The sequence below is a fragment of the Gossypium hirsutum genome, chromosome D11 (assembly GCF_007990345.1).
Source record: "Gossypium hirsutum isolate 1008001.06 chromosome D11, Gossypium_hirsutum_v2.1, whole genome shotgun sequence".
In the NCBI taxonomy this organism is placed as follows: Eukaryota; Viridiplantae; Streptophyta; class Magnoliopsida; order Malvales; family Malvaceae; genus Gossypium; species Gossypium hirsutum.
In genome coordinates this window covers 69,769,425-69,794,542 of record NC_053447.1, presented here as the reverse complement: position 1 = coordinate 69,794,542, position 25,118 = coordinate 69,769,425, and the positions used below count along the sequence as shown (strand labels likewise).

Below are 25,118 nucleotides of genomic sequence, written 5' to 3'. Positions count from 1 at the left end.
AAATATTAAAGGATAAATTTGATATTACACCATTAGTATTTTCCATAATATAAGGTATAGAAACATTTATCGTCATCGTAGCCATTTTGCACCTTTTTTCCAGCATCACTCACTCAGCCAAAAACAGTTTACAAAATCACCTTGTTAATTACTTCGAACCGCTCAGCCTGAAAATGTCGTCCACGGAGAAAGGAGGCCTCGCCGTCGGAGCAGTTGCCACTGATCAAGCAATCACCACCAACACCAATCCCCTAGACACGATCATTCCATTGCCGGGTACGGACCTCACTCTCAGCAGTGGCGAATTAAAGAATCTCCGGTCATTAGACGAAGCTTTCGACGGCAACCAACTCGACCCCAAAGCCAAACCATTGATTCAAAGAGTCCCATCAATCCTTGGCCGTCACGAAGATTTCAGGAAGTATTTCAAGCCGAGAGTGGTCTCAATCGGCCCACTCCACCACGATGATCCCACCCTCCATGGATCCGAGAAGCTCAAGCTCAAATTAGCAGCACATTTTGTCAAAAACATTGGCTTCAATAAGGAAACCTTGTACAACAACATGAAGACAGAGATCGGTGGATTGAAGAAATGCTATGATCCAAAGGAATTAGAGAAGTATAGCAACGATGACCAGAAACTGGCTTGGATGTTCTTCGTTGACGGCTGCGCAATTTTACAAGCAGTTTATATGCGTTACGGCCAAGATTATAATCCTACGCGGAACGAATTGTTTATTAAAAACCAATTGCTGACATTTGTGTACTCGGATCTGTTCTTGTTGGAGAACCAATTACCTTTTCGTGTTCTTGAATTGCTTACAAGCTCGAGCAAAAATGGCGAAAAGTTCATGAAGGCGATCAAAAGGTTCATCGACGACACTGTTATCACCCCAGCCGACATGAAAGAGCCACAATCACACCAGCAGGACAGGTAATTTAAGGAATTTAAAACAGAATCATTATGTGGAGTTTATAAATGTTATTAGATGGGTCATTGAATCGATTACACTCTCATTTCTGGTTTATTAGTTTATTTCGGTTGAATTATATAAAATTTTTGAAAATATTAAAAATATAGAAAATTTCGATTCATCACTCTATTCAATTGATCTAATCTCTTATTTTAGTTCGATTTTCTGTTCAACCAACTCGACCGATAAGTATAGTTTGATTATTAAATTTTTTTCATGTGTGATTTCTTCATTTTTGAAAATGTTTGAACAATTTTTCTTTTTCTTAAAATGTAATTTTACTATATAAAATTATAATTTTATAACTTTTTAAGAGTTTAAAATGTATTTTTCCATTTTTCAAAACGACCCCCGCCTGTCTTGTTCCTGTTGAGTGTACACTTTTTCAGGAAACAATTATGATTTAGCATCCAACTTTTTAAAATGGAAAATTGATAGTCTAACATCTTTAAAAATGGTAAAATTTTTGCATTAATACATTAATAAAATTGTATTTTAGTCAATGTTGTTTCAATAGAATTGGACTAAAAATTAATTGAGGTATCAGTCTAAATAAAATCATTAGACCAGTTAATTTGAAAACCTATACAAACAAGTTGAACTGGGAAAAAAATATAATTGAATCAGATAATCGAATCAAAATTTTAAATAATTTATTTAATCAAACTAGATGAATTGATCGGATCAATTAAACTTATAAATCGATGACTTGAATGGTTCGACTATCAATTTTGAATACTTTTAACTTAAACTTTAGTTATGATAAAAATTTACAATTCCAAATTCAAAAAAAAAAGTTATAGCTTCACTCGCGACTAACACAGATTTTGCTCTAGTGAATGGTGGGAGCAGCAAGAAGAAGAGCGAATTCACTTATTGCATCTACTACGAGCAAGACTCCTTTTCAATGGAGAAAAAAAAGAAAATCTGTGGCGGCATTCTAGGTTTTGCACTCGATTTTTCAGGTACTTGATAAATCGCAGCAACCAAACAGGAACAAAATGGCACCATTCACACACCATTTGTAACGTAAAAGAGCTTAAAAACGCCGGGATAAGGTTAAAAGCAAGCAAAACAAGTTGTTTGACCGACATCAGTTTCAACAGTATGTTCTTCGTCGGAAATTTATGGTTGCCGCCAGTCATCGTCGATGATTCAACCGGTCCTAAATTCATGAACTTAATAGCTTACGAAATGTGTCCGGATTTCAACAACGATTTCACCGTCACTTCATATATGTGTTTCCTTGATTCATTGATCGATGAAGCCGAAGATGTTAAAGCCCTGAGACACGCCAGCATACTATACAACGAACTGGGGAGTGATGAAGAAGTGGCTAAGCTTTTCAATAAGATGAACACTGATTTGGTTCCTAGTCCGATGATTTACAGTTATGTTGAACAGCAAATACATAATCATTGTAAGAAAATGTGGATTAATTATGCAGCTCAAGCTTATAATACTCTTTTTGGGAGTCCTTCGACGTGTTTGGCATTTGTGGCTGCCATTGCTGCACTTTATCTTTGTGCTTTGCAGACTTATTATACCATACATCAATCAAAGTAAGGGTAAGTTTGAATAGGCGGTGTGTTTACCTGTAGTTAGTGTAAAAACAGCGGTGGCGGTGAGATTAGATACTATAGCGATACTGTGGCGTGAGACTAAAAGTAAGCTAAACGCACCGCACCCAACCAACCGGCCATCCAAACCCACCCTAAGTGTTGTTTACTTGTCTTTTTGTAAACTCTTGTTATTTATGAGATTTTTCGAGTTTCATTTCAATCTATTTAATTTTTGATAGTTAATGAGAATTTCTTTTTGAAAATAAAATTTAAGAGACTTAATCAAAACTTTTGAGAAAATTAAAGACAAATTTTGAAATTTTCTGAAAGACTTAATTAGGATTTTGCAGAATCTCTCCCGCTCCTCATTTACTTTTCAAAAAGAAAAGAGAGCAAAGCAGAGCAACCCCATTTCTCTTTAACCCACCGAAAACAGAAATTTGATAACTTTTTACGATCTACATTATTCCATCTATGAAAAATAGAATCAAAATTATTTTACCTTAGTTACACCAAAACAAACATCTTAAATGCATTGCGTAATTGACACTCAAAGTTAAACCGAATAATAGACGGAATAATCATTTCCATTTCACTTTTTTGGGTCAAAATAGCTTTATTTTTATATATAATAGCTTTATTTTTTAGTAGTTAAATTTTGGTAAATTTAACTATTTATATATAATAGCTTTATTTTTTAGTAGTTAAATTTTGTTGTAAAATTTTTTAGTTTTGTTTGCTCTATTCATAAGGTTTAAATTCAATATTTACTTAAAAACACCACATTTTTATTATTCAATTACTAGACTTTTTGATGTATACGGTACATTTTATTTAAATAAAATAATAAGATAATATTTAATCCACAATTTTTTCATCTCGATCTCTACACTCTTTTTCTATTTTTTGTCCACATTAAGGGGAGAAGTCAAAATTGTTTTTGGGAGAGGCCGAAATTAAGTTGTGTATTATTTTTATAATAATAAAAATATAATTTCATCATTTTAATAGTCTAAATCTTTATCATTTTTAAATGATTAAATCAATTTTTATCATTTTAGGGTAAAGTACAATTTTACCATTATTAATTTAAATTTTTATAAATTATAAATAGGCCTAAATAAAAATAAAATTCATTTTAGGAGGCTCGCTTCACCACATTCCACATCAATCATGAATTTTGGCAACTTTTCTCATTTTTTATCATTATTGTGATATTTCTGTCATGTCAACACCTATTTTTTTATTAAGAATATAATTTTTAAATGATGTCATGACACAGTGTTATCTCATCACATGCATCAAAATAGAGAAAACCTATCAAGTTGAAAGACTAATGTAGATAAAATAAAAGTTTAAGGACTAAGTTAAGGAAAGTTGCTATATTCAAGGATTAAATGTCTTTTTCTATCCAATGTAGTCAGTATTGCATTGATGGGCATCGTTTTTCTACAAAAACTACTGATACATATCACTACTGGCTTGTTTTTATATATCCTTTCAAAATTATCGACAAAATGTTATAATATTTAAAAACTTGAATGAAATTAAATAAATTTCAAATATAAAAATATTAATCAATTATATAAATATTCATCAATAAACTTCACAAACAAAATTCATCCTCCAACAAATTCCAAAAGAAACCAACCAATAAATTAAACAAAAAAAAAATCCACAAATAAAAGATTAAAGTTTAATAAAAGCTGACACCTAAATGTCTTTGATTAAGATTTTAGAGATTTTATGTTTCCACTTTTTCTTTTCATTGGCTTATATGTTGATTTTTTTTCCCTACTTGAAATATTAAAGTTTCTACTTTAAAGTTGGTCAAAGAAATAGTATTTATATATATATATATTAATATCATTAATGCACAATATTTTTATCAGTGCAATTAATATAGATTAAAATTTTTACTAATGCGAAAATAAGGTCGAAGTTAGAATTTATTTTGAGGGATTGAAATTAAGTAATAAATTTTGATAAGAGTTAAGATCAAATTTCATCATTGTATTAGCTAATATCATTATAAATTTTTAAAGGACTAAATTAAAATCTTGTGATTTACGAGGGGTTAAAGTATAATTTTACAACTATAATTTAAAGTTTTGTGAAAAAAAACAATTTTCCGATCCCTGCCTGCCCCATTTCCCGTTGCTCTTGTGCTGAAAATAAAATTGATCGTTTCGATTTCTTATTGAAATAATATATGACGACTGATATGATTGAAATCGATACAAAATCAACTACATTAAGAAAATAGTATGTTGGAGCATCAAATGGAACTAAATCCTTTGATAAAGTCAAGAGTATGGCTTCTACCTAGACCTGTCCATGGGCCGGGCCGGGAAGGGTTCGGGCCGGGCCCGGAAAAAATTTCGGCCCGCCTTCCTAGGCCCGGGCCCGGCCCGAAATATGGGTCTGAAATTTTGCCCAAGCCCGGCCCGGAAAAATATCATAAGCCCGAGCCCGGCCCGGCCCGGCCTATTTTTTAATAAACATTAAAAAATTGTTTTAAAATAAAAAATAAAAAATATTTTAAAAGTATTTTAAAATTAAAAAATTAAAATTAAAAAATATATTTATTTTATTCGGGCCGGCCTGGGCCTGAGTGAAAAAAGTGGTGCCCGAAGCCCGTCGTTATTTTGTCCAAGCCCATATTTCGAGCCTTTATTTTTACCCGAACCCTCCCATATTTCAGACGGGCCGTCGGGCCGGGCCAGGCTGCCCGGCCCATGGACAGGTCTACTTCTACCAGAGAAAAAAGAAAAGTAAGATCAAATACCATACTTAGTGACTTGGGAAAGTAAAATTATCATGTTAAAAGGTTGAATTAGATGAACCATCCCACGTCTAGTTTATTCTATCTGTATTTCCAAAAAAAAAGTAATTTTAAGGGGAATATGTTTGAGAGGTCCTTATATTATAGAGATATAATCAAATTAGTTCATTTACTATTAAATATATCAATTTAGTCCCTATACTATTAAAAAAAATCAAATAAGACCAATTTGAAATAAATATACACTTATTGTTTAATAAAGTTAATATTTTTCAAGTTTTTATGATTTTGTAAATGAAACTATTTGTTTGGAATTAAAATGCAATTGCAAAAAAAAAATCAAGACATTTTTTATACTATAAATATTAACTCTATTGCACTTTAGATTTATTTGATTCTTTTAAAGAGTATAAGGACTAAATTGATCTATTTAATAATAGAGGGATTAATTTGATCAAATCCTCATAACACAAGGACTTTCCAAGTACCTTAACCTAATTTTAAATTAGGTTTAATTTAGTTAGTTTAATAACTTATTAAGAGAAGGTTAAGGCGAAGAAAGTTTTAAGCCTTTGAGTATTTAGGTTTTATAATATTATTCTCAATCGTGATGTGTGGTTCTCACTCTCAACAGATACTTATATCATACGTGAATTTTGTTTAATTCTTTCTAAATTAATCCATACATATATTTGTATACTTGAATCTATATTATATTTATATAAGTGCAACTTAAAAAAAGATATAATATTAAATTTAGTTCTCGACATTTACATTTTTCTGTCAAATTGGTCTTCATTATTATTATTAGAGTTAAATTTAGTCATTAACTTTTTAAGAAAGAGTCAAATTGCTTTTCTTTAACAAAAATGTTAACTAAAACATTAAAATTTTAACGGTGCTGGTGTTACAACTCGTGCAGCAAACCACGTGCATTTCATGCTAATATAATACTACTTTTTTTATATGTCATGTTAACAAATAATTAAAAATTAAAAATAAAAAAACATATATATATGGATTGTCATGTGAGTTGTCATTTTTACAAATTTAATATTTTAGTCACTATTTTTATTAAAAAATATTAATTCAACTTTTTTCTAAAAGATTATTAATCAAATTTAACTCACAGATGACTAAAGTTAACTAAAAAGAATAAGAATTAAATTAAAAAATATAAATATTAAAAACTGATATTACACCAAAAAGTATTTCCCAATAATATAAGGTATAGAAACATTGTCGTTATCGTAGCCATTTGCCGCCTTTTTCCAAAACATCACTCACTCAGCCAAAAACAGTTTACAAAATCACCTTGTTTATTACTTCGAACTGATCAACCAGAAAATGTCGTCCACAGAGGAAGGAGGCGGAGCCGTCGGAGTTCCTGGCGGAGCAGTTTCCACTGATCAAACAATCGCCACCAACACCAATCCCCTAGACACGATCATTCCAATACCGGGTACGGACTTCACTCTCAGCAATGGCGAATTAGAGAATCTCCGGTCATTGGACGAAGCTTTCAACGGCAACCAACTCGATCCCAATGCCAAACCGTTGATACGAAGAACCCCAGCAACCCTTGGCCGTGACGAAGATTTCAGGAAGTATTTCATGCCGAAAGTGTTCCCAATCGGCCCACTCCACAACGGTGATCCCACCCTCCATGGATCCGAGAAGCTCAAGCTCAGATTAGTAGCACATTTCGTTGAAAACATTGGCGTCAATAACGAAATCTTGTACAACAACATAAAGACAGAGATTGATGGCTTGAAGAAATGCTATGATCCAAAGGAATTGGAGAAGTATAGCAACGATGACAAGGACCTGGCTTGGATGTTCTTCGTTGACGGCTGCGCAATTTTACAAGCAGTTTATATGCGTTATGGCCAAGATTATAATTCTACGCTGAAAAAACGGATTACTAATAACGAAATGCTGACATTTGAGTACTCGGATCTGTTCTTGTTGGAAAACCAATTACCTTTTCGTGTTCTTGAATTGCTTACAAGCTCGAGCGAAAATGGCGAAAAGTTCATGAATGCGATCAAAAGGTTCATCGACGACACTGTTATCACCCCAGCCGACATGAAAGAGTCACAATCACATCAGCAGGACAGGTAATTTAAGGAATTTAAAACAGAATCATTAGTTGATTTCGGTTGAATTATATAAAATTTTAAAAATATTAAAAATATATAAAAAAATCGATTTATCACTCTATTGGTCTAATCTCTTATTCTAATCCAATAACTTACTTGATTCTCTGTTCAACTAACTCCACCAATAACTATGATTTGAATCTTAAATCTTTTTCATATGTGATTTCATAAAGGGTTGAACAATTTTTTTTTCATTCTAAAGGTATAATTTTACTATATATAAAAATATAATTTTTTAATTTTTTAAGATATTAAAATGTAATTTTCCAATTTTCAAAACCACCCCTGCCTGTCTTGTTACTGTTGAGTGTACGTTTTTTTAAGGAAAAAATTATGATTTAGAATCCAACTTTTTATAATGGAAAATTGATAGTTTAACATATTTAAAAATGGTAAAATTTTTGTATTAATACAATAATATAAATTATATTTTAGTTAATGTTGTTTGAATAAGATGGAATTAAAAATTAGCTGAGGTATAAGTCCGAATAAAATTATTAGACCAATTGATTTGAGAACCTATACAAATAGGTTGAACTGAAAAAAAAAACTAATTGAATCGGGTAATTGAACCAAAATTTTTAATAATTTATTTAATCAAATTAGATGATTTGATCGGATCAATAAAATTTATAAACCGATAACTTGAACTATTCTACCATCGACTAACACAGATTTTGCTGTAGTGAATGGTGGCCGCAGCAAGGAGAGCGAATTCACTTATTGCATCTACTTCGAGTAAGACTCCTTTTCAAAAAAGAAAATCCATGGCGGTATTCTAGGTTTTGGACTCCAATTCTCATGTTGATAAATCGCAGCCACCAAACAAGAACAAAACGGTACCATTCACGCACCTTTCCTAACGTAATAGAGCTTAAAAAAGCCGGGATAAGGTTAAAAGCAAGCAAAACAAGTTGTTTAACCGACATCAGTTTCAACAGTATATTCTTCTTCGGAAAATTATGGTTACCGCCGATCACCATCGATGGTTCAACCATGAACTTAATAGTTTACGAATTCAGTCCGGATTTCTACAACAATTTCACCGTCACTTCATATATGGGTTTCCTTGTTTCATTGATCGGTGAAGCCGAAAATGTTAAGGAACTGAGAGACGCGGGTATACTATACAATAGATTGAGTGATGAAGAAGTGGTTAAGCTTTACAATAAGATGAACACTGATTTGGCTCCTAGTCCGATGATTTACAGTTATGTTAAACAGCAAATACATAATCATCGTGAGAATATGTGGACTAAATATCCAGCTAAAGTTTATCATAATTGTTTTAGGACACGTTGGACGTTTTTCGCATTTGTGGGTGTCATTGCTGCACTTCTTCTTTCTTCTTTGCAGACTGATTATACCATACATCATCCAAAGTAAGTGTTGTTTACTATTCTTTTTGTAAACTCTATGAGAATTTTGTAATTCCTGGATTTTCTATTCATCTATTTAATTTAATTTTTAGTGTTTAATGATAATTTTAAAAAAGAATAAGTAATGGTTGAGAGTTATAAGTAGATGTAGATATTGTAACGAAAATCTTGTACTGTTTTCAAGTAATAATTACAATTATTGAAGTATGATTTCCCATGACACAATATTATAGTCTCGTATCATTACATGCACTGAAATTGAGAAAGGTTGTCAAGCTAAAGGACTAATGTAGATAAGAAAAAAAGTTTAAGGGTTAAGTTGAGAAAAATTATCAAATTCAAGGACTAAATAAATTTTTTTATCCAAGGTAGTTAGTACTATACTGATGAATGCATTGCTTTCTACAGAAACTGATACATATCAGTATTAATCTGTTTTTGTATCTCCTTTCAAATTAATTATCTATAAATTTTAAAAATAAAAATATTAATCAATTACAAAAATACTCATCAATAAACTCCACAAATAAAATTCATCCGAATCTAAAATAAATAAATCTAAAACAAACAAGTAAAAAAAACCAACAAAATCATCATATACTAATAAAATTAAAGTTAATTAAAAGAAAAGAAAAAGCATACGCGCAACTGTGTTCATTAAGCTTTTAGATATTTTATATTTCCCTTTTTTTCGGCTGATTTGTTAAATAATTTTTTTTATTTTCTACTTTAATTTAGTTAATGTTTAAAGTTGGTAAAATAAATAGTATTTTTCTATATTTTTTTAATACCACAATGCATAATATTTAGGTCGGTACAATTGACACGGATTAGAATTTTTATTAGTGTAGAAATAAGAGCGAGTCGAAAAAGAAGTTTAAAGGGTCAAAATTAAGTTGTAAATTTTGATATTGAATTAAAACTTAATTTTACTATTGTATTAACTAATATTTTTATAATTTTTAAAAGATTAAATTAAAATTTTGTTATTTTCGAGGATAAAGTATAATTTTACCATTATAATTTATAATTTATACATCTTAAAGGGTAAAAAAAACAATTTTCCAACCGTAGGGGGACTAAAGCCGCTGCCTGCCTCCTCTTCCGTTGCCCTTATACGAAAAAAAAATTAAGCGTTTTAATTTTTTATTAAAACAGTATGTACCGACCGATATGATTAAAATCGATACAAAACGAACTAAATTAACCTATCTCATTGAAAATAAGTAGTGCCAATGGAAGTAATCCTTTGATAAAGTCGTGAGAGTGGTTCCTACTAGAGAAAAAGAAAAGTAAGATCAAATTCCAAACTTGGTAACTTGGCAAAGTACAATTATCATCATATTATTATTACGTCTGTATTTCCAAAAAAAAAATAATTTTAAGGGAAATATATTTGAGAGGTCCTTATATTATAGAGATCTAATTAAATTAGTCCATTTACTATTAAATGGATCAATTTAATTTTTATATTATTAAAAAGAATAAAATAAGATCAATTTGGAATAAATATAACAAATACTATCTAACAGAATTAATATTGTTAAAATTTTTATGATTCTGTAAATGAAACTTTTTGTTTGGAATTGAATTGCAAAAAAAAAAAAAGAATCAAGACATTTTTTATACACTAATTGTTAGCTCTATTTCAATTTAGACTTATTTGATTTTTTTTAATAGTATAAGGACTAAATTGATCTATTTAAAAAATAGAGAGATTAATTTGATCCAATCCTCATAATACAAGAACCTTCCAAGTTCCAAGTATTTTAACCTAATTTTATGTTAAGATTAGCTTGGTCCGAGCCAAATTCTAGTTCAATAATTTTTCAAAACGAGTGAAATTGTTTTCTTAATAGAAATGTTGACTAAAATATTAATTTTTTAATGATATTTGTGTGACAATCTATGTGCATTTTATGCTAACATAACACCACTTTTCTTATGTCAATAAATAATTTAAAAATATTTAAAAAATTGTACCGGTGAATTGCCACAAGAGTTATAATATTTAAAATTTTAATATTTTAGTCATTATTTTTGAAAAACCATTAATTTAAATCTTTTTTAAAAGATTGGTAGTCAGTTTTGACTCTTGTAAAGGATAAAGAGTTAATTAACTAAAAGAATAAGAATAAAATTAACAAGAATATAAATATTAAGGGCTAAAATTGATATTACACCAAAAAAATTTCCATATGTTTATACATTCTGTCCATTTTGCCACCTTCTATCCAACGTCACTCACTCAACCAGAAACAATCTACAAAATCACCTCGAACCGCTCAGCCTGAAAATGTCGTCCACGGAGGAAGGAGACGGCACCGTCGGAGCTCCCGGCAGAGCAGTTTCCACTGATCAAACAATCATCAATAAGTTATCAATAAATTTTAAAAATAAAAATATTAATCAATTACATAAATACTTATCAATAAACTTCATAAATAAAATACTTATCATTCAACAAATCTATAATAAACAAAGAAAATGGGTTCATTAAGCTTTTAGATGTTTTATATTTCCCTTTTTTTCGGCTTATTTGTTAAATAATTTTTTAATTTTTTTTTATTTTCTACTTTAATTTAGTTAAAGTTTAAAGTTGGTAAAAGAAATAGTTTTATATATATATATATATATATATACCACAATGCATAATATTTAGTTCAGTGCTACTGACACAGATTAGAATTTTTATTAGTGTAGAAATAAGAGCGAAGTCGAAAAAGAAATTTGAAGGGCCGAAATTAAGTTGTAAATTTTGAAATGAGTATTAAAACGTAATTTCATCATTGTATTAGTTAACATCTTTATAATTTTTTAAAGCACTAAATTAAAATTTTATAATTTTTAGGGGGCAAAGTACAATTTTATCATTATAGTTTATAATTTATACATCTTCGAGACTAAAAATATAGTTTTCCAACTGTAGGGGGACTATGGCAGCTGTCTGCCTTCGCTTCCGTTGCCCTTATAAGAAAAATAAAATTGAGTGTTTTAATTTTTTATTAAAATAATATCTACCGACTGATATGATTAAAATCGATACAAAACCAACTAAATTAATCTATCTCATTAAAAAAAATTAGTGTGTTAAATTAGTGTGTTAATCGATGGCACTACTCCTTTGATAAAGTGGTGAGAGTGGCTCCTACTAGAGAAAAAAGAAAAGTAAGATCAAATTCCAAACTTGGTAACTTGGCAACTTGGCAAAGTACAATTATCATCATCATTATTATTATGTCTGTATTTCCAAAAAAGTAATTTTAAGGGAAATATATTTGAGAGGTCCTTATGTTATAGAGATCTAATTAAATTAGTCCATTTATTATTAAATGGATCGATTTAATTTTTATATTATTAAAAAGAATAAAATAAGATCAATTTAGAATAAATATAACATATACTATTTAACAGAATTAATATTGTTAAAATTTTTATGATTCTGTAAATGAAACATTTTATTTAGAATTAGATTGCAATTGCAATTGCAAAAAAAAAAAAGGAATCAAGACATTTTTTATACAGAAATTATTAGCTCTGTTTCAATTTAGACTTATGTGATTTTTTAATAGTATAAGGACTATATTGATCTATTTAAAAAATAGAGAGATTAATTTGATCCTGTACTCATAATACAAGAACCTTCCAAGTTCCACGTATTTTAACCTAATTTTAAGTTGAGATTAGCTTGGTCCGAGCCAAATTATAGTTTAATAATTTTTCAAAACGAGTGAAATTATTTTTTTAATAAAAATGTTGAATAAAATATTAATTTTTTAATGATACTTGTGTGACAAATCATGTGCATTTTATGCTAACATAATACCACTTTTCTTATGTCAATAAATAATTTTAAAATATTAAAAAAATGCACGGGTGAATTGCCACGAGAGTTATGATATTTAAAATTTTAACATTTTAATCATTATTTTTGAGAAAACATTAATTTAAATCTTTTTTAAAAGGTTGGTAGTCAGTTTTGACTCTCTCAAAGGATAAAGAGTTAATTAACTAAAAGAATAAGAATCAAATTAACAAGAATATAAATATTAAGGGCTAAAATTGATATTACACCAAAAAAAAATTTCCATATGTTTATCCATTCTGTCCATTTTACCACCATCTTTCCAACATCACTCACTCAGCCAAAAACAATCTACAAAATCACCTTGTTAATTACTTCGAACCGCTCAGCCTGAAAATGTCGTCCACGGAGGAAGGAGGCGGCACCGTCGGAGCTCCCGGCAGAGCAGTTTCCACTGATCAGACAATCATCAACAACAATCCCCTAGAGACGATCATTCCAATACAGTGTACGAACTTCCTTCTCAGCAATGGCGAATTAGAGAATCTTCGGTTATTAGACGAAGCTTTCAACGGCAGCCAAGTCGAACCCACGTCCAATCCATTGATACAAAGAGTCCCATCAACCCTTGGCCGTCACAAAGATTTCAGGAAGTATTTCAAGCCGAAAGTGATCTCAATCGGCCCACTTCACCACGATGATCCCACCCTCCATGGATCCGAGAAGCTCAAGCTCAAATTAGCAGCACATTTCGTCAAAAACATTGGCGTCAATAAGGAAACCTTGTACAACAACATGAAGACAGAGATCAATGAGTTGAAGAAATGCTATGATCCAAAGGAATTGGAGAAGTATAGCAACGATGACGAGAAACTGGCTTGGATGTTCTTCGTTGATGGCTGCGCAATTTTACAAGCAATTTACATGCGTTACGGTAATGATGATGTTGATGGCCAAGATAATGATCAAATGTCGAACGAATTGTCGATAAAAAACGATTTGCTGACATATGTGTACTTGGACCTGTTCTTGTTGGAAAACCAATTACCTTTTCGTGTTCTTAAATTGCTTACAAGCTGGAGCGAAAATGGCGAAAAGTTCATGAAGGCAATCAAAAGGTTCATCGACGACAATGTTATCACCCCAGCCGAGATGAAAGAGCCACAATCGCATCAGCAGGACAGGTAATTTAAGGGATTTAAATATAATAAAAAAATTTGTGGAGTTTGTAAATGTTAAAGTTTTTTATAATTAAATTAGTGATGGAATACTATTCTTATTTTCGGTCGGATTAGTTGATTCGGTTAAATTATATAATTTTTAAAAAATTATATAAAAAATCCGATTCAATCACCTTATTTAATTGATTTAATATTTTATTCTAAATTAATACTTTGTTTGATTTTTTATCCAACCAATCCGATCAATAAATTTGATTTGATTCTTAAATTTCTTTTTATGTATTTATATTTTTATAAAGGGTTAATATTTTTTTTCATTTTGAGGGATAAGAAAATTTATAGTTTAATCTTTTTAAAAATAGTACTTTTTTTGCATTAATATAATAATAAAAATTATATTTTAGCTAATATTATTTTAATCAGATTGAATAATTAAATCGAAAATCAACACATTGATTTAGAGAAAATTATTAGATTAAATTGAACTGAACATTTTAATAATTTATTTAATTAAACGGAATGAATCGACCCGTTTTATTGAACTTATAAATTAATTACTTAATCAGTTTCACCATCTATCCGATTTTGTAAACAGTAATTTTAGCTACAAAAATTTACAGTTCTAAATCCAACGAAAAAGAAAATTTTAGGTTGGCTCCCGACTAACACAGATTTTGCTCCAGTGAACGGTGGCAGCAGCAAGAAGAAGAGCCAATTCACCTATTGAATCTACTACGACAAAGACTCCTTTTCAAAACAGAAGAAAAACGAAAACCATGGCGGCATTGTAGGTTTTGCACTCGACTTTTCAGGTACTTGATAAATCGCAGCAACCGAACAAGAGCAAAACGGCACCATTCACACACCTTTCGCAACGTAAAAGAGCTTAAAAATGCCGGGATATGGTTAAAAGCAAGCGAAACAAGTTGTTTAACCGACATCAGTTTCAACCGTATCTTCTTCGTCGGAAAATTATGGTTACCGCCGATCACCGTCGATGATTCAACCGGTCCTAAATTCATGAACTTAATAGCTCACGAAATGTGTCCGGATTTCTACAACAATTTCACCGTCACTTCATATATTTGTTTCCTTGATTCATTGATCGATGAAGCCGAAGATGTTAAAGACCTGAGAGACGCCGGCATACTATCCAACGGATTGGGGAGTGATGAAGAAGTGGCTAAGCTTTTCAATAAGATGAACACTGATTTGGTTCCTAGTCAGACGATTTACAGTGGGGTTAAAAGGCAAATACATAATCATTGTAAGAATATGTGGATTAATTATGCAGCTCAAGCTTATCATACTCATTTTAGGAGTCCTTGGACGTTTTTGGCATTTGTGGGTGCCATTGCTGCACTTCTTCTTAGTGCTTTGCAGACTTATTATACCATACATCAACCAAAGTAAGTGTTCTTTTACTAGTCTTTTTATAAACTCTTGTTATTTATGATAATTTTATAAGATTCTCGATTCAATCAGTTTAATTTTTTGTGTTCATTGAGGAATTGTTTTGAAAATATTTTTGAGGAGGTTTACTGAAAATTTTTGAGAGAATCTTTTGAAAATTTTGTAAATTTCAAAACTTTTGTGAGGTTTAATTAGGGATTTTAAAATTTAGGAGGCCTAAATAAAAATGTCAAGAATTTTGAAGGATTTAATGATTAATTTTTAAAATTTTGAGGGACCTCCTCTTACATTCTATCCTAAGTTGAACCAAGAGATTTCTTTATTTTTTAATATTTAAATATTTTCAATTAAATGCATGAATTTTAATTCAAACTCAAAAATTTAATTAATTAATCTAATTTTATCATAAAAAGTTAATAATTCAAACTCGTTTAACATTAACATGAATGTAAATTAATCTAAACAAAAAATTCATTCGAATTCAAAATAACCTTAAACCGAAACAACCTATACCTAAAATAATTTTATCTATAATAACACAATCCAAAAAATCAAAACTTCAAACTTAAAATGATTCGAAACTTGTGAAATCCAAATCGAAACCATATAAATTTCTCACATGCCGAAGGTTTTTTTGTGTGTATTTGTTCAGAAATGCTTTTATATCTTTTTTTCTTCAATTTGTGGCAGCAAAGACTCATCCAACCACAAAAATTGAAGGCTGCTTGAAGAACACTAAAGGATTCAAGGAGTCAAGTGTTTGTATATTATAATTGTGTTTAATTTACTATAAATATTGGAAGTTAATTAATAATTTTTATATATATATTTTGACAAAGCTCTTTAATTTTTGTATATACAATATTTATAGCCTGGGTAAATTTGTTTGACAATGCAGGGTGATTTATCCTAAATACTTACATCATAGAAGCAACATGTGTACTTAAAATTTATTTAACCTAAAAAATTTGTACAGTTGTTAAATTGAGTCTTAGTTTGATTAGAATTAGTATTGTTATCGGTATAAAAGTATGTGGGTTCGAGCATGCTAAAGTATATTCATCTTCCTATTTAATGATTGATGAAGCGTTATAAATAGTTCTAAGCATTATAACTAAGATCTTATATCATTATTTGATAACAATTACAATTAAAGTAATTTTGAAGTTAAGTATTTTGATCCTTAAATTTTTAAGGACGGATGTTGGGAGTTTGGGAGGGGTAACCTCAAACCCTTAAAGGATTAATCTTCATGAGTCGTAAAATCAGATATGATATATACCTTAGTCAAATTGAATTATTAATTAACTTAACTAAAAATCTTGCAACCACCTTGAATTCAAAAGTGGCTAGGCCATCATGATTTCGCATGATCAATAAGTCCTCAACTTGTAAGTTTTTCGAATTTATACCATCCCTTCCTCCCTTGAGATAGGTCTTATTTTGTTTAAGGACCTAATAGATCAGGATTTGAGGGTTTGGAAGAACAATTTACTATGTCAATGTTTTAGCCACGATGAACATAAGGTTATTGGGGAAATTCCTATTTGGTCTCCTATTAAGCGAGATAAGTTTGTGTGCTATTTTTTAGAAGATAAATCTTACAACACTTGATATGAGTATTAGTGACTCTTTTCTTGACCTCCCTCATTCTCAATTCCTAACGAGTGAAATATTGACAATAATTTGTCTTATAAAAATTAGAATCATCCATGAAAGCTTATCGTGATACTAAAAATCAAGAATCTCCTTTTTAAGAGGTCTTGCCACAATGTAGCTACTACATAAACAAAACATTTCCAAAAGGTTTAGGGAGGTGGATCCCCATTGATCGAGGTGTGGGGAAGAGGTGAATCCATTAAGCATTTTTTCTTTTACTAGGGTAGATTAGGGTGCATCAGGGTTTACCTATAAACCTTCGAGAGAGGACTTTTCCAACCTTAAGGATTTGTGTAATTGTTTTGTTTTTGAAAAACCCAACATTGATAAGTTTGTGTTTTGGCAACAAGTGTTACATGATTTCTCTTATTCTAATGATTCACAGACTTCAACTAGGAGCCCGGGACTCCCTAATAGTGGTTTGATCTTCTTCTCACCGAAAATAGATGAAACTTGTTGCATGGGTTAAATGTAATTGTGATTCCTTTTTAATTATGTTTTGGGGGTGTCTATTGGGATCATGATAGGATACTAGGGTATGGTTTCTTCAATCTTGACATTATAAATTTGTTAAGGTTTTGGAAGCTTTAGTTATTCGTGTTGCATGATCGGGTCAATTGATCGAGGTTGACCTAATGTTATTTTTTAATTCAAAATTTAAAATTATTATTGAGAGAATTTTACTTAAATATCATCATGGCCAAATACAATTGTGATTAAAAATATTCATGCATTGAGCCTATGTTCGACTCCAAAAAGAAAACTGAGGCCTAGACCCAAGCCCATCCCATCCAAATAGCTTGTTTAATTATTTAAAAAATAAATTTATTTAAATTTAATTATACCAAATTTATATATCCAAAAGTACATATTCTTCTTTTGCATGTTTGAAAGTAAAAGACAGTTAGACCTCCATTGAATATGGGTTGGACTGTGGATGACGAAGTTATCAAAATTTGGTGGTAGACCACAATGAAAACTAGGAGCCTTACTTCACAGTGTCTATAGAGCTTCACAATCATTATCATAAACATCCAAACCAGAAAACAACACCAATAAGCTCCTTTCCTTCCTTAGACGCTTCCTTTCTTAACCAATTCTATGAAATGATCTAAAACAAAGAACAAAACCCCAAAATTTTCCTTCCAGTAATTCATGCTTTGGAACCCTTTCTTTCTCCCACCATGTTTCGATCGCTTTCCCTCAAACGCTCTTTCAAAACCCACCTCAAAACACTCATCCATTGCCCTAACCACCCACAGCCGCCGCCGCCGCCGTCGCCAGTCCTCTTCTCTTCAATTCGCGCTCTTTCAACCGCCTCTCCACCTCCTTCCTCTTCCTCCGACTCCGAGCTGCGCAAGTACCTCGGTTACACCGCCCTCCTCGCCTTCTGCGGCGTCGCCACTTACTACTCCTTCCCGTTCTCGGAAAACGCCAAGCACAAGAAGGCCCAACTCTTCCGGTACGCGCCGCTCCCCGAAGACCTCCATACGGTGTCCAATTGGAGTGGTACCCACGAAGTGCAGACCCGGCATTTCCACCAGCCGGAGAACCTAAAGCAGCTTGAGGAGTTGGTTAAGGAGTCGAATGAGAAGCGGGTCAAGCTTCGACCCGTTGGGTCTGGGTTGTCCCCGAATGGGATCGGGTTAGCCCGTGGTGGGATGGTGAATTTGGCATTAATGGATAAGGTGTTGGAAGTGGATAAGGAGAAGAAGAGGGTGAGGGTTCAAGCTGGGATAAGAGTGCAACAATTGGTGGATGAGATTAAGGATTATGGTTTAACACTTCAAAACTTTGCTTCCATTAGAGAGCAGCAAATTGGTGGCATTCTTCAGGTTCCCCCCCCCCCTTGTTTTACATAATTATTCATCATTAGCATGAATAATAGTATAAGCCAGCTTCATTATTATTGTTGCTACTTGAATTTTGCCTCAAAAAATAAGCTATTGTATGATAACAATGCATGATTCTATTTTTTTCATGTAATTGATAATGTCAATATTGTTATTGCATTTCATATTTTCGTTTTTAATTTTTTCATGTAATTGATAATGTCAATATTGTTATTGCATTTCTTATTTTCGTTTTTAATGAACAATTATTTTGTTTTGTACAAATTCTGAAGAAGTAAATTGCAAAAAGGTGAATATCAGGTAGCAATAGTAACAATCTGATTCTAATGAAGTCTTAAACCTCTGTATGTCTTATGTACATGGTGTGTTTGACATATGCTTTAGAATCAGCCTTAGACATGATAAGAATTTAGAGGAGGCATGTTTAGTGTTATTTCGATTTGACTTTATTTGTATGTATACCTGAAGTCTAATGTTAAGCATAATTAGTGTAATTCTACTCAGTTTTATCAGTTGTTGGTGACAAATTTGTTTTTCTTTTTTTGTACTTAGAACTTATATAATGTGCCAATTTCTTATCTTCAAATGGAGGAACCTTTGGGGCTGTGATAGACCAGTAATTTTCTGCAGAAATTAGCAAGACAAAGAAGCCTGAAAGTATTTTTAAAATTATATATGGGTTTTTGATTGTGTAGAAGGAAGAGAAGAAACCCAATGAAAGAAAAAAGATAATAATTTCAGAACATCTTATAGTTTTATATCTCATGAGGTCAGTGTTAACGTCTTAGGTTTGTCTTATTTTGTTATATTCTTCATTAAATGGGGTTGTTCAATGACAACTTACATTAACCTGATTTGTATACATGTGAATTTTGGATGAAGTGGAAAGCTAGGGAGCCAAGCTTGTTTCGTTATTAATGAAGTGAAACGCATGAAGGTGTGTCCTTTTGCAGTTAACTGTTTTGATTTGACCTTCCTCTTTTTGGTCTTCTCATCTTTAGGTAGGTGCTCATGGAACTGGTGCAAAATTGCCTCCCATTGACGAACAGATTATTAGCATGAAACTTGTTACTCCTGCCAAGGGAACAATAGAACTTTCAAAAGAGAAAGACCCAGAGTTATTTTATTTAGCGCGCTGTGGTCTTGGGGGTCTTGGAGTGGTTGCTGAAGTGACCATTCAGTGTGTTGAAAGACAGGAGCTTGTAGAGCACACAACTGTCTCAAACCTGAAAGACCTCAAGAAAAACCACAAGTAATTTATTTTTACTGAATCTGTGAATCACAAAGTTCCTTCTACCTCATAAAATTACCAGCAACTTTCAACTAGATTTATCATATACTAAATTTTTTGGGATCAACATGAAGTTTGGCTGATTTTAATTCATGCATTCCTTATTTTGCTTGAGGTTATGATATTTGACAACCCAATCTTTTAGTGAGTCTAAATTGGAAAAATACTCGTATATTCCTTTTCTTAGACCAAAGAATGAATAATTAAGTAATTGATTCTCAAACATTGAAAGCTTTTTAACTTTTTGTTTGTAGGAAGATGTTGTCCGAGAATAAGCATGTCAAGTACTTGTACATTCCATATACTGACACCGTTGTAGTTGTGACATGCAACCCTGTTTCAAAATGGAGAGGTCCACCCAAATTCAAACCCAAACATACTACAGATGAGGCTATGCAGGATATTCGTGAGCTCTACAAAGAATCTCTAAAGAAGTACAGGTACTCCTATCGCCTCTAGGTATTTGTCCGATTTGTTGAAAATGCAACGAGGCCAATGGAAATGTTGGTCCTCTTGTGTGAATAGCCTGGCTGCAAATCACTCATTTTTTTCCCCTTTTTTAATATTCTTTTAGTTAATTACATTTCTTAGTTTTATTTTGGTATTAGTAGCCTCGATGGAGTAACTGAGAAAAGGCGAGGAAAGAATAAACTGATGAACTACTTGTGTGACTGTTTCTGAATTTGGTTTCTTTCTGGTAAAAGTACCATGGAGGTCCTTGTACTAGGAGTCCAATTGTAATTTGCCCCCTCTACTAAAAAAACAAACAAATTTGCCCCTGTATGTTAGATTAAAGAGTAAATTGGTCCTTCTATTATAATTCTCATTCATTTCTACTGTTAAAAACTAGTCCCTGTATGTCAATATGAGGTACACGTGGCACGCCAAGTGTAACTGCTTGGTTATACTGTCAACCACACTAGTTTTTAACAGTAGAAATGGATAAAAGTTTTAACAGAAAGGACCAATTTGCTCTTTGATCTAATGTATAGGGACTAATTTGCTCACTTTTTGAGTAAAGGGGCAAAATGCAATTTGACTCCTAGTATAAGGGCCTCCAGGTACTTTTACTGTTTCTTTCTTTGTCAACTTTCTTACCATTGAATTTGTTGTCCACTGACAGTATGGGTTATGGGTCTTAATCAGGGACTGATTTGGATTGGTTGGTCTAGCTGGAAAATAGAAGCTCTACCATTTCTTCTTTTTTATGGCTGGGGTACTGAATTTAGCTGGTTACGTGCAAATTTAAGATTTTCAGTCAATTATCTACTTTACTTGGTTTTCTGCAGGGCTAGAGATATTACTACTAAATCTTCTGATAGCAATGAACCAAACATAAATGATTTCTCATTCACCGAGTTAAGAGATAAACTGCTTAGTCTTGATCCTCTCAACAAAGATCACGTCATGAAGGTTAATCATGCTGAGGCTGAATTCTGGAGGAAGTCCGAGGGATATCGAGTTGGATGGAGTGATGATATCTTGGGCTTTGATTGTGGGGGGCAACAATGGGTATCAGAAACCTGTTTTCCTGCTGGAACTCTTTCCAAGCCTAGTATGAAGGACCTTGAGTACATTGAAGAGCTAAAGAAACTCATTGAGACGAATGAGTTACCTGCTCCTGCTCCTATAGAACAACGATGGACAGCTCACAGCCAGAGCCCGATGAGTCCTGCGTCAAGCTCAGCAGAAGATGACATATTCTCATGGGTAATTTCTTTTCCCTTCAGTGATTTACAAATCTAGAGGTCTCTTACCCATCCATGAAAATGAAACTACCTTTAGCCTTATTAGGGAAATATACCATAAGACACATGTCCAAGTTCACAAGTGCATTCATGCACACATATAGGTTTGGCTTTCTGCATATCTATTTTGGTTCACCTTTTTTTTGTGGTTAATGCACTATTTGGGGCCTGAACTTAATAATTGTTCCCACATTGGTGCTTGAATTTTTTTTTTGTCTAAGTTAGTCATTGAACTTGGCAATTGTTCGCAAATTGGGGCCTGAACTTTTTTGTCCAAGTTAGCGCTTGCACTTGGCAATTGTTACCACATTTGGGCCTAAATTTTTTTTGGCCCAACTCTTTTTAAAGAAATATCAGGGATTAACTTGGACTAAAAAAAGGTTTAAGCTCCAATGTGGAAACAATTACCAAGTTCAGCCCCCAAATAGTGTATTAACCCTTCTTTTTAAGTTGAACCACTGAAATTTTATGTACTTGGTTTCATCCTGCTGACAGCATAGCCTATGGATTAACTAGCAACAATGAACAATTGGTAGAAAATTACGAAGCACTGATGACACGCCTTATATCCCAATGTATTGTGTCAGACACTGACACACCACTAACATGGCGGAATATGTGTCCGAGATGCTAAAACATTGAAAAAAGGAATTGGACAGAGTCAAGACGGTCTTGATGCATTCTAACAAGGGAGGCAACATGAATGGACTCATGATAAAGGATTTTCTGCCTAATTTTTTTCTTTTCACAGAGAATAGTAAAGCCTACAGCAATTACCAATGTTTGAAACTAAAAATCAATGCAAGGATTCAGTATATATATATGTTGAGTAGAATATGTTTTAGGGGTGAATTACTTGTGCTTCTCATATCTAAATCTGCTTTTCTTTTCTTTTTGGTATCAGGTTGGTATAATCATGTACCTTCCTACAATGGATGCTCGCCAAAGAAAGGAAATAACAGAAGAATTCTTCCACTACAGGCATCTTACGCAGTCACAGTTGTGGGATAAATATTCTGCCTATGAACATTGGGCTAAGATTGAGGTAATGAATATATCTCGAAAAATATTTGTGTTTGGCATTGTTTAAGAGTATACCGTTACCAGGATAGCACATTCACCATAGTTAGTTTATAGAGTCTCAATGCCTAATGGTTAAACTACTGGCCATTCACTTGCAAGCAGGAGCGGCACCCTGCCACTTCCCCCTAAAGCGGGAAAATATCACTTTGGTCCATTTAAATTTTATGAAATTATACGTTAGTGAATGGTTAAATTGCACTTAGGCCCCCCAGAAATGATAAAATTTTAATTTGATCTTTTAAAATTATAAAGATATAAGTTAATACAATGATAAAATTGTATTTTAGCTCTCATAAAGTACATAACTCAATCCCCCCCCCCCCAAAAAAAAAAAAATTGTCTTCGCCCTTGCTTGCACAAATATGTTGTGAGTTGTGACCTATATGGTACACCATTCAGTCCATGAAAACAGGTTTTGTGAAATTCTGTTTTGATTGTTCCACGGGTCAGATTTTTGGCGCACCTATCTATATGTAAATCCTGTAAATGTTATGCAGAAATCAGGTTAAGCCTTTCTGGCATATGCTTCTTTGTGCATGCACTTGAACATGCATTTTTTAGCTTATTTATGGTGTTACTACCCTAGAACTTCTAATAAGTCTCATACTTGTTTAACCATAATTAGTGCCATGCAATGTTTAGGTCCCAAAGGACAAGGAAGAACTTGAAGCTCTTCAAGCGAGACTCAAAACCCGTTTTCCGGTTGATGCATATAACAAAGCAAGGAGGGAATTGGATCCAAACAGAATCCTTTCTAATAACATTCTCGAAAAGCTGTTCCCGTTATCCGACAATGTTTGAAAAAGCACTCTATTGGTCAGTTCTTTATTCATTTAAATTCTTAAGAATTAGAAATTTAAAATTCATGTGGGCTGATCTTTTGGCCAATGAAGCATCTTTTAACACTTTGTACACTAAACTGGGAAGGATATGATGACATTTCTGTGTATTATTAGAATTCTATTACATATAATAAGCCATTCTGAGTGTTGGTATTTTATCAATGCTACTAGCATGCTATCTAGTTCAGTTGGATGTTATGGTCAATTGGGATAAAAAGTAATTTTGAGATGCTGTACATTCCTGCATTTTCGACTTAAAATTTCTAGTTTAATTGCTAAAATTTTTAGTATTTTCTATCAAACTTTACTTACTAATTCTGGCATGCTTTACTGAGTAAAAATTGTAATGGTGTGAACAATTAAATTAAGGTTTTTCTTAATTAAAAAAAAAGAGGATTTAATTTTAATCCTATTTTAAATAGACTTGTGTTTAATAAAGGAAATGAACGAAAATAGATCAGTTCGGTTTTGAAAAATAGTTTCAAAAAAAAATGTCTTGGACTAATTATAGAGAAATTTTTAGTTTTAATTAAAAGTAAAAAAATACAATGTTATCAATTCATTAGTGGATTAATGGAATTTTTAATGGCAAATGATCAATAGGAGTATTTATTTTAATTAGAGGGACAAAAAAAATTAGAGAGACTAAAATAAGAATATTGTTATTTTAGAGTGACTTACTGTATAGCTTACCTAATGTAAAATCCAAAGCAATTTAGGTTGAGCATGGTTCAAATTTTTGTTTAGTTGAATATGGTAAAAGAGTCGAACACAAATTGGCGTATCCAATTGAATGTAGACAGTTTTTATGAGTCTATTCCAAATTTGATCTAGTTAATGAACACCTCTAGAACTTGCAAAAAAACAAAATTATGGATTTATTTATTTTATGAGCTAGTATTTTGGTATACTGATAGTGTATTTTATTATTATTATTTCAAAAGAAACTTTAAAAATCACTATTTATCTTTTTTTATTTATTAATATTTTATTACACATCTATAAGATAGTTGTTAACCTCTCAACCCTTTTTGTGGAGTTTAAAAACTTTAATAACAATGTACTGAATATTTTCTCTTTATTTATTTTGATATAGAAATTTGAGTTTTTATTTAAAAAACTATCTTGTAACGAAATTTTTAAGTGGATACGCATGATCTAATGTGAATATAATTTTGATAATATTCATTATTATATATGCATATTTTTATAATAGTGGAAAAGGATTTCTTGTTGGCACATTAGAGATTCGAGTAACAATTTATAATATCAATAAAATTATTGATAAATTAAATTATTTTGTTCACACTATTAAAATTATTTTATTAAATTTAAATTCATTATAACATTATTTTTTAATTATATTACTGCCAATTGAGTA

The 25,118-nt window shown here is 31.7% G+C and overlaps 4 protein-coding genes and 1 long non-coding RNA gene across 5 annotated transcripts; 4 read left to right on the top strand and 1 right to left on the bottom strand.

The window, feature by feature from the left end:
- Positions 1-65: 65 nt before the first annotated feature.
- LOC107925730 (UPF0481 protein At3g47200) lies at positions 66-2,756 on the top strand. Its single transcript, XM_016856453.2, has 2 exons — positions 66-934; positions 1,811-2,756. The coding sequence occupies exons 1-2, from the start codon at positions 174-176 to the stop codon at positions 2,538-2,540; spliced, it is 1,491 nt and encodes a 496-aa protein (XP_016711942.2). The 5' UTR covers positions 66-173; the 3' UTR covers positions 2,541-2,756.
- A 3,727-nt stretch (positions 2,757-6,483) lies between these two features.
- Positions 6,484-7,444, bottom strand: LOC121223518 (uncharacterized). The gene is made up of 2 exons (XR_005920824.1): positions 7,306-7,444; positions 6,484-7,174 (listed from the first exon to the last, which is right to left on the bottom strand). It is a non-coding gene; the product is annotated as an uncharacterized lncRNA (long non-coding RNA).
- LOC121203377 (UPF0481 protein At3g47200) lies at positions 6,669-8,915 on the top strand. The gene is made up of 2 exons (XM_041105112.1): positions 6,669-7,441; positions 8,170-8,915. Exons 1-2 carry the CDS (start codon positions 6,669-6,671, stop codon positions 8,867-8,869), a joined length of 1,473 nt encoding a protein of 490 aa, XP_040961046.1. The 3' UTR covers positions 8,870-8,915.
- A 4,051-nt stretch (positions 8,916-12,966) lies between these two features.
- On the top strand, positions 12,967-16,154 carry LOC107925748 (UPF0481 protein At3g47200). Its single transcript, XM_016856472.2, has 3 exons — positions 12,967-13,851; positions 14,532-15,257; positions 15,952-16,154. The coding sequence occupies exons 1-3, from the start codon at positions 13,064-13,066 to the stop codon at positions 15,977-15,979; spliced, it is 1,542 nt and encodes a 513-aa protein (XP_016711961.1). The 5' UTR covers positions 12,967-13,063; the 3' UTR covers positions 15,980-16,154.
- A 1,607-nt stretch (positions 16,155-17,761) lies between these two features.
- On the top strand, positions 17,762-23,899 carry LOC107925893 (L-galactono-1,4-lactone dehydrogenase, mitochondrial). Its single transcript, XM_016856629.2, has 6 exons — positions 17,762-18,755; positions 19,775-20,025; positions 20,319-20,504; positions 21,354-21,774; positions 22,717-22,857; positions 23,538-23,899. Exons 1-6 carry the CDS (start codon positions 18,105-18,107, stop codon positions 23,694-23,696), a joined length of 1,809 nt encoding a protein of 602 aa, XP_016712118.2. The 5' UTR covers positions 17,762-18,104; the 3' UTR covers positions 23,697-23,899.
- Positions 23,900-25,118: the final 1,219 nt, after the last annotated feature.

Excerpts from the sequence above, each read along its gene's own strand:
- LOC107925748 (XM_016856472.2), top strand. The coding sequence starts at position 13,064 with ATGTCGTCCACGGAGGAAGGAGGCGGCACCGTCGGAGCTCCCGGCAGA. Across the intron at positions 13,852-14,531 it reads CAATCGCATCAGCAGGACAG|TGAACGGTGGCAGCAGCAAG; the intron begins GTAATTTAAGGG and ends ATTTTGCTCCAG. Across the intron at positions 15,258-15,951 it reads TATACCATACATCAACCAAA|CAAAGACTCATCCAACCACA; the intron begins GTAAGTGTTCTT and ends AATTTGTGGCAG.
- LOC121203377 (XM_041105112.1), top strand. The coding sequence starts at position 6,669 with ATGTCGTCCACAGAGGAAGGAGGCGGAGCCGTCGGAGTTCCTGGCGGA. Across the intron at positions 7,442-8,169 it reads CAATCACATCAGCAGGACAG|TGAATGGTGGCCGCAGCAAG; the intron begins GTAATTTAAGGA and ends ATTTTGCTGTAG.
- LOC107925893 (XM_016856629.2), top strand. The coding sequence starts at position 18,105 with ATGTTTCGATCGCTTTCCCTCAAACGCTCTTTCAAAACCCACCTCAAA. Across the intron at positions 20,505-21,353 it reads GAATCTCTAAAGAAGTACAG|GGCTAGAGATATTACTACTA; the intron begins GTACTCCTATCG and ends GGTTTTCTGCAG. Across the intron at positions 22,858-23,537 it reads AACATTGGGCTAAGATTGAG|GTCCCAAAGGACAAGGAAGA; the intron begins GTAATGAATATA and ends TGCAATGTTTAG.
- LOC107925730 (XM_016856453.2), top strand. The coding sequence starts at position 174 with ATGTCGTCCACGGAGAAAGGAGGCCTCGCCGTCGGAGCAGTTGCCACT. Across the intron at positions 935-1,810 it reads CAATCACACCAGCAGGACAG|TGAATGGTGGGAGCAGCAAG; the intron begins GTAATTTAAGGA and ends ATTTTGCTCTAG.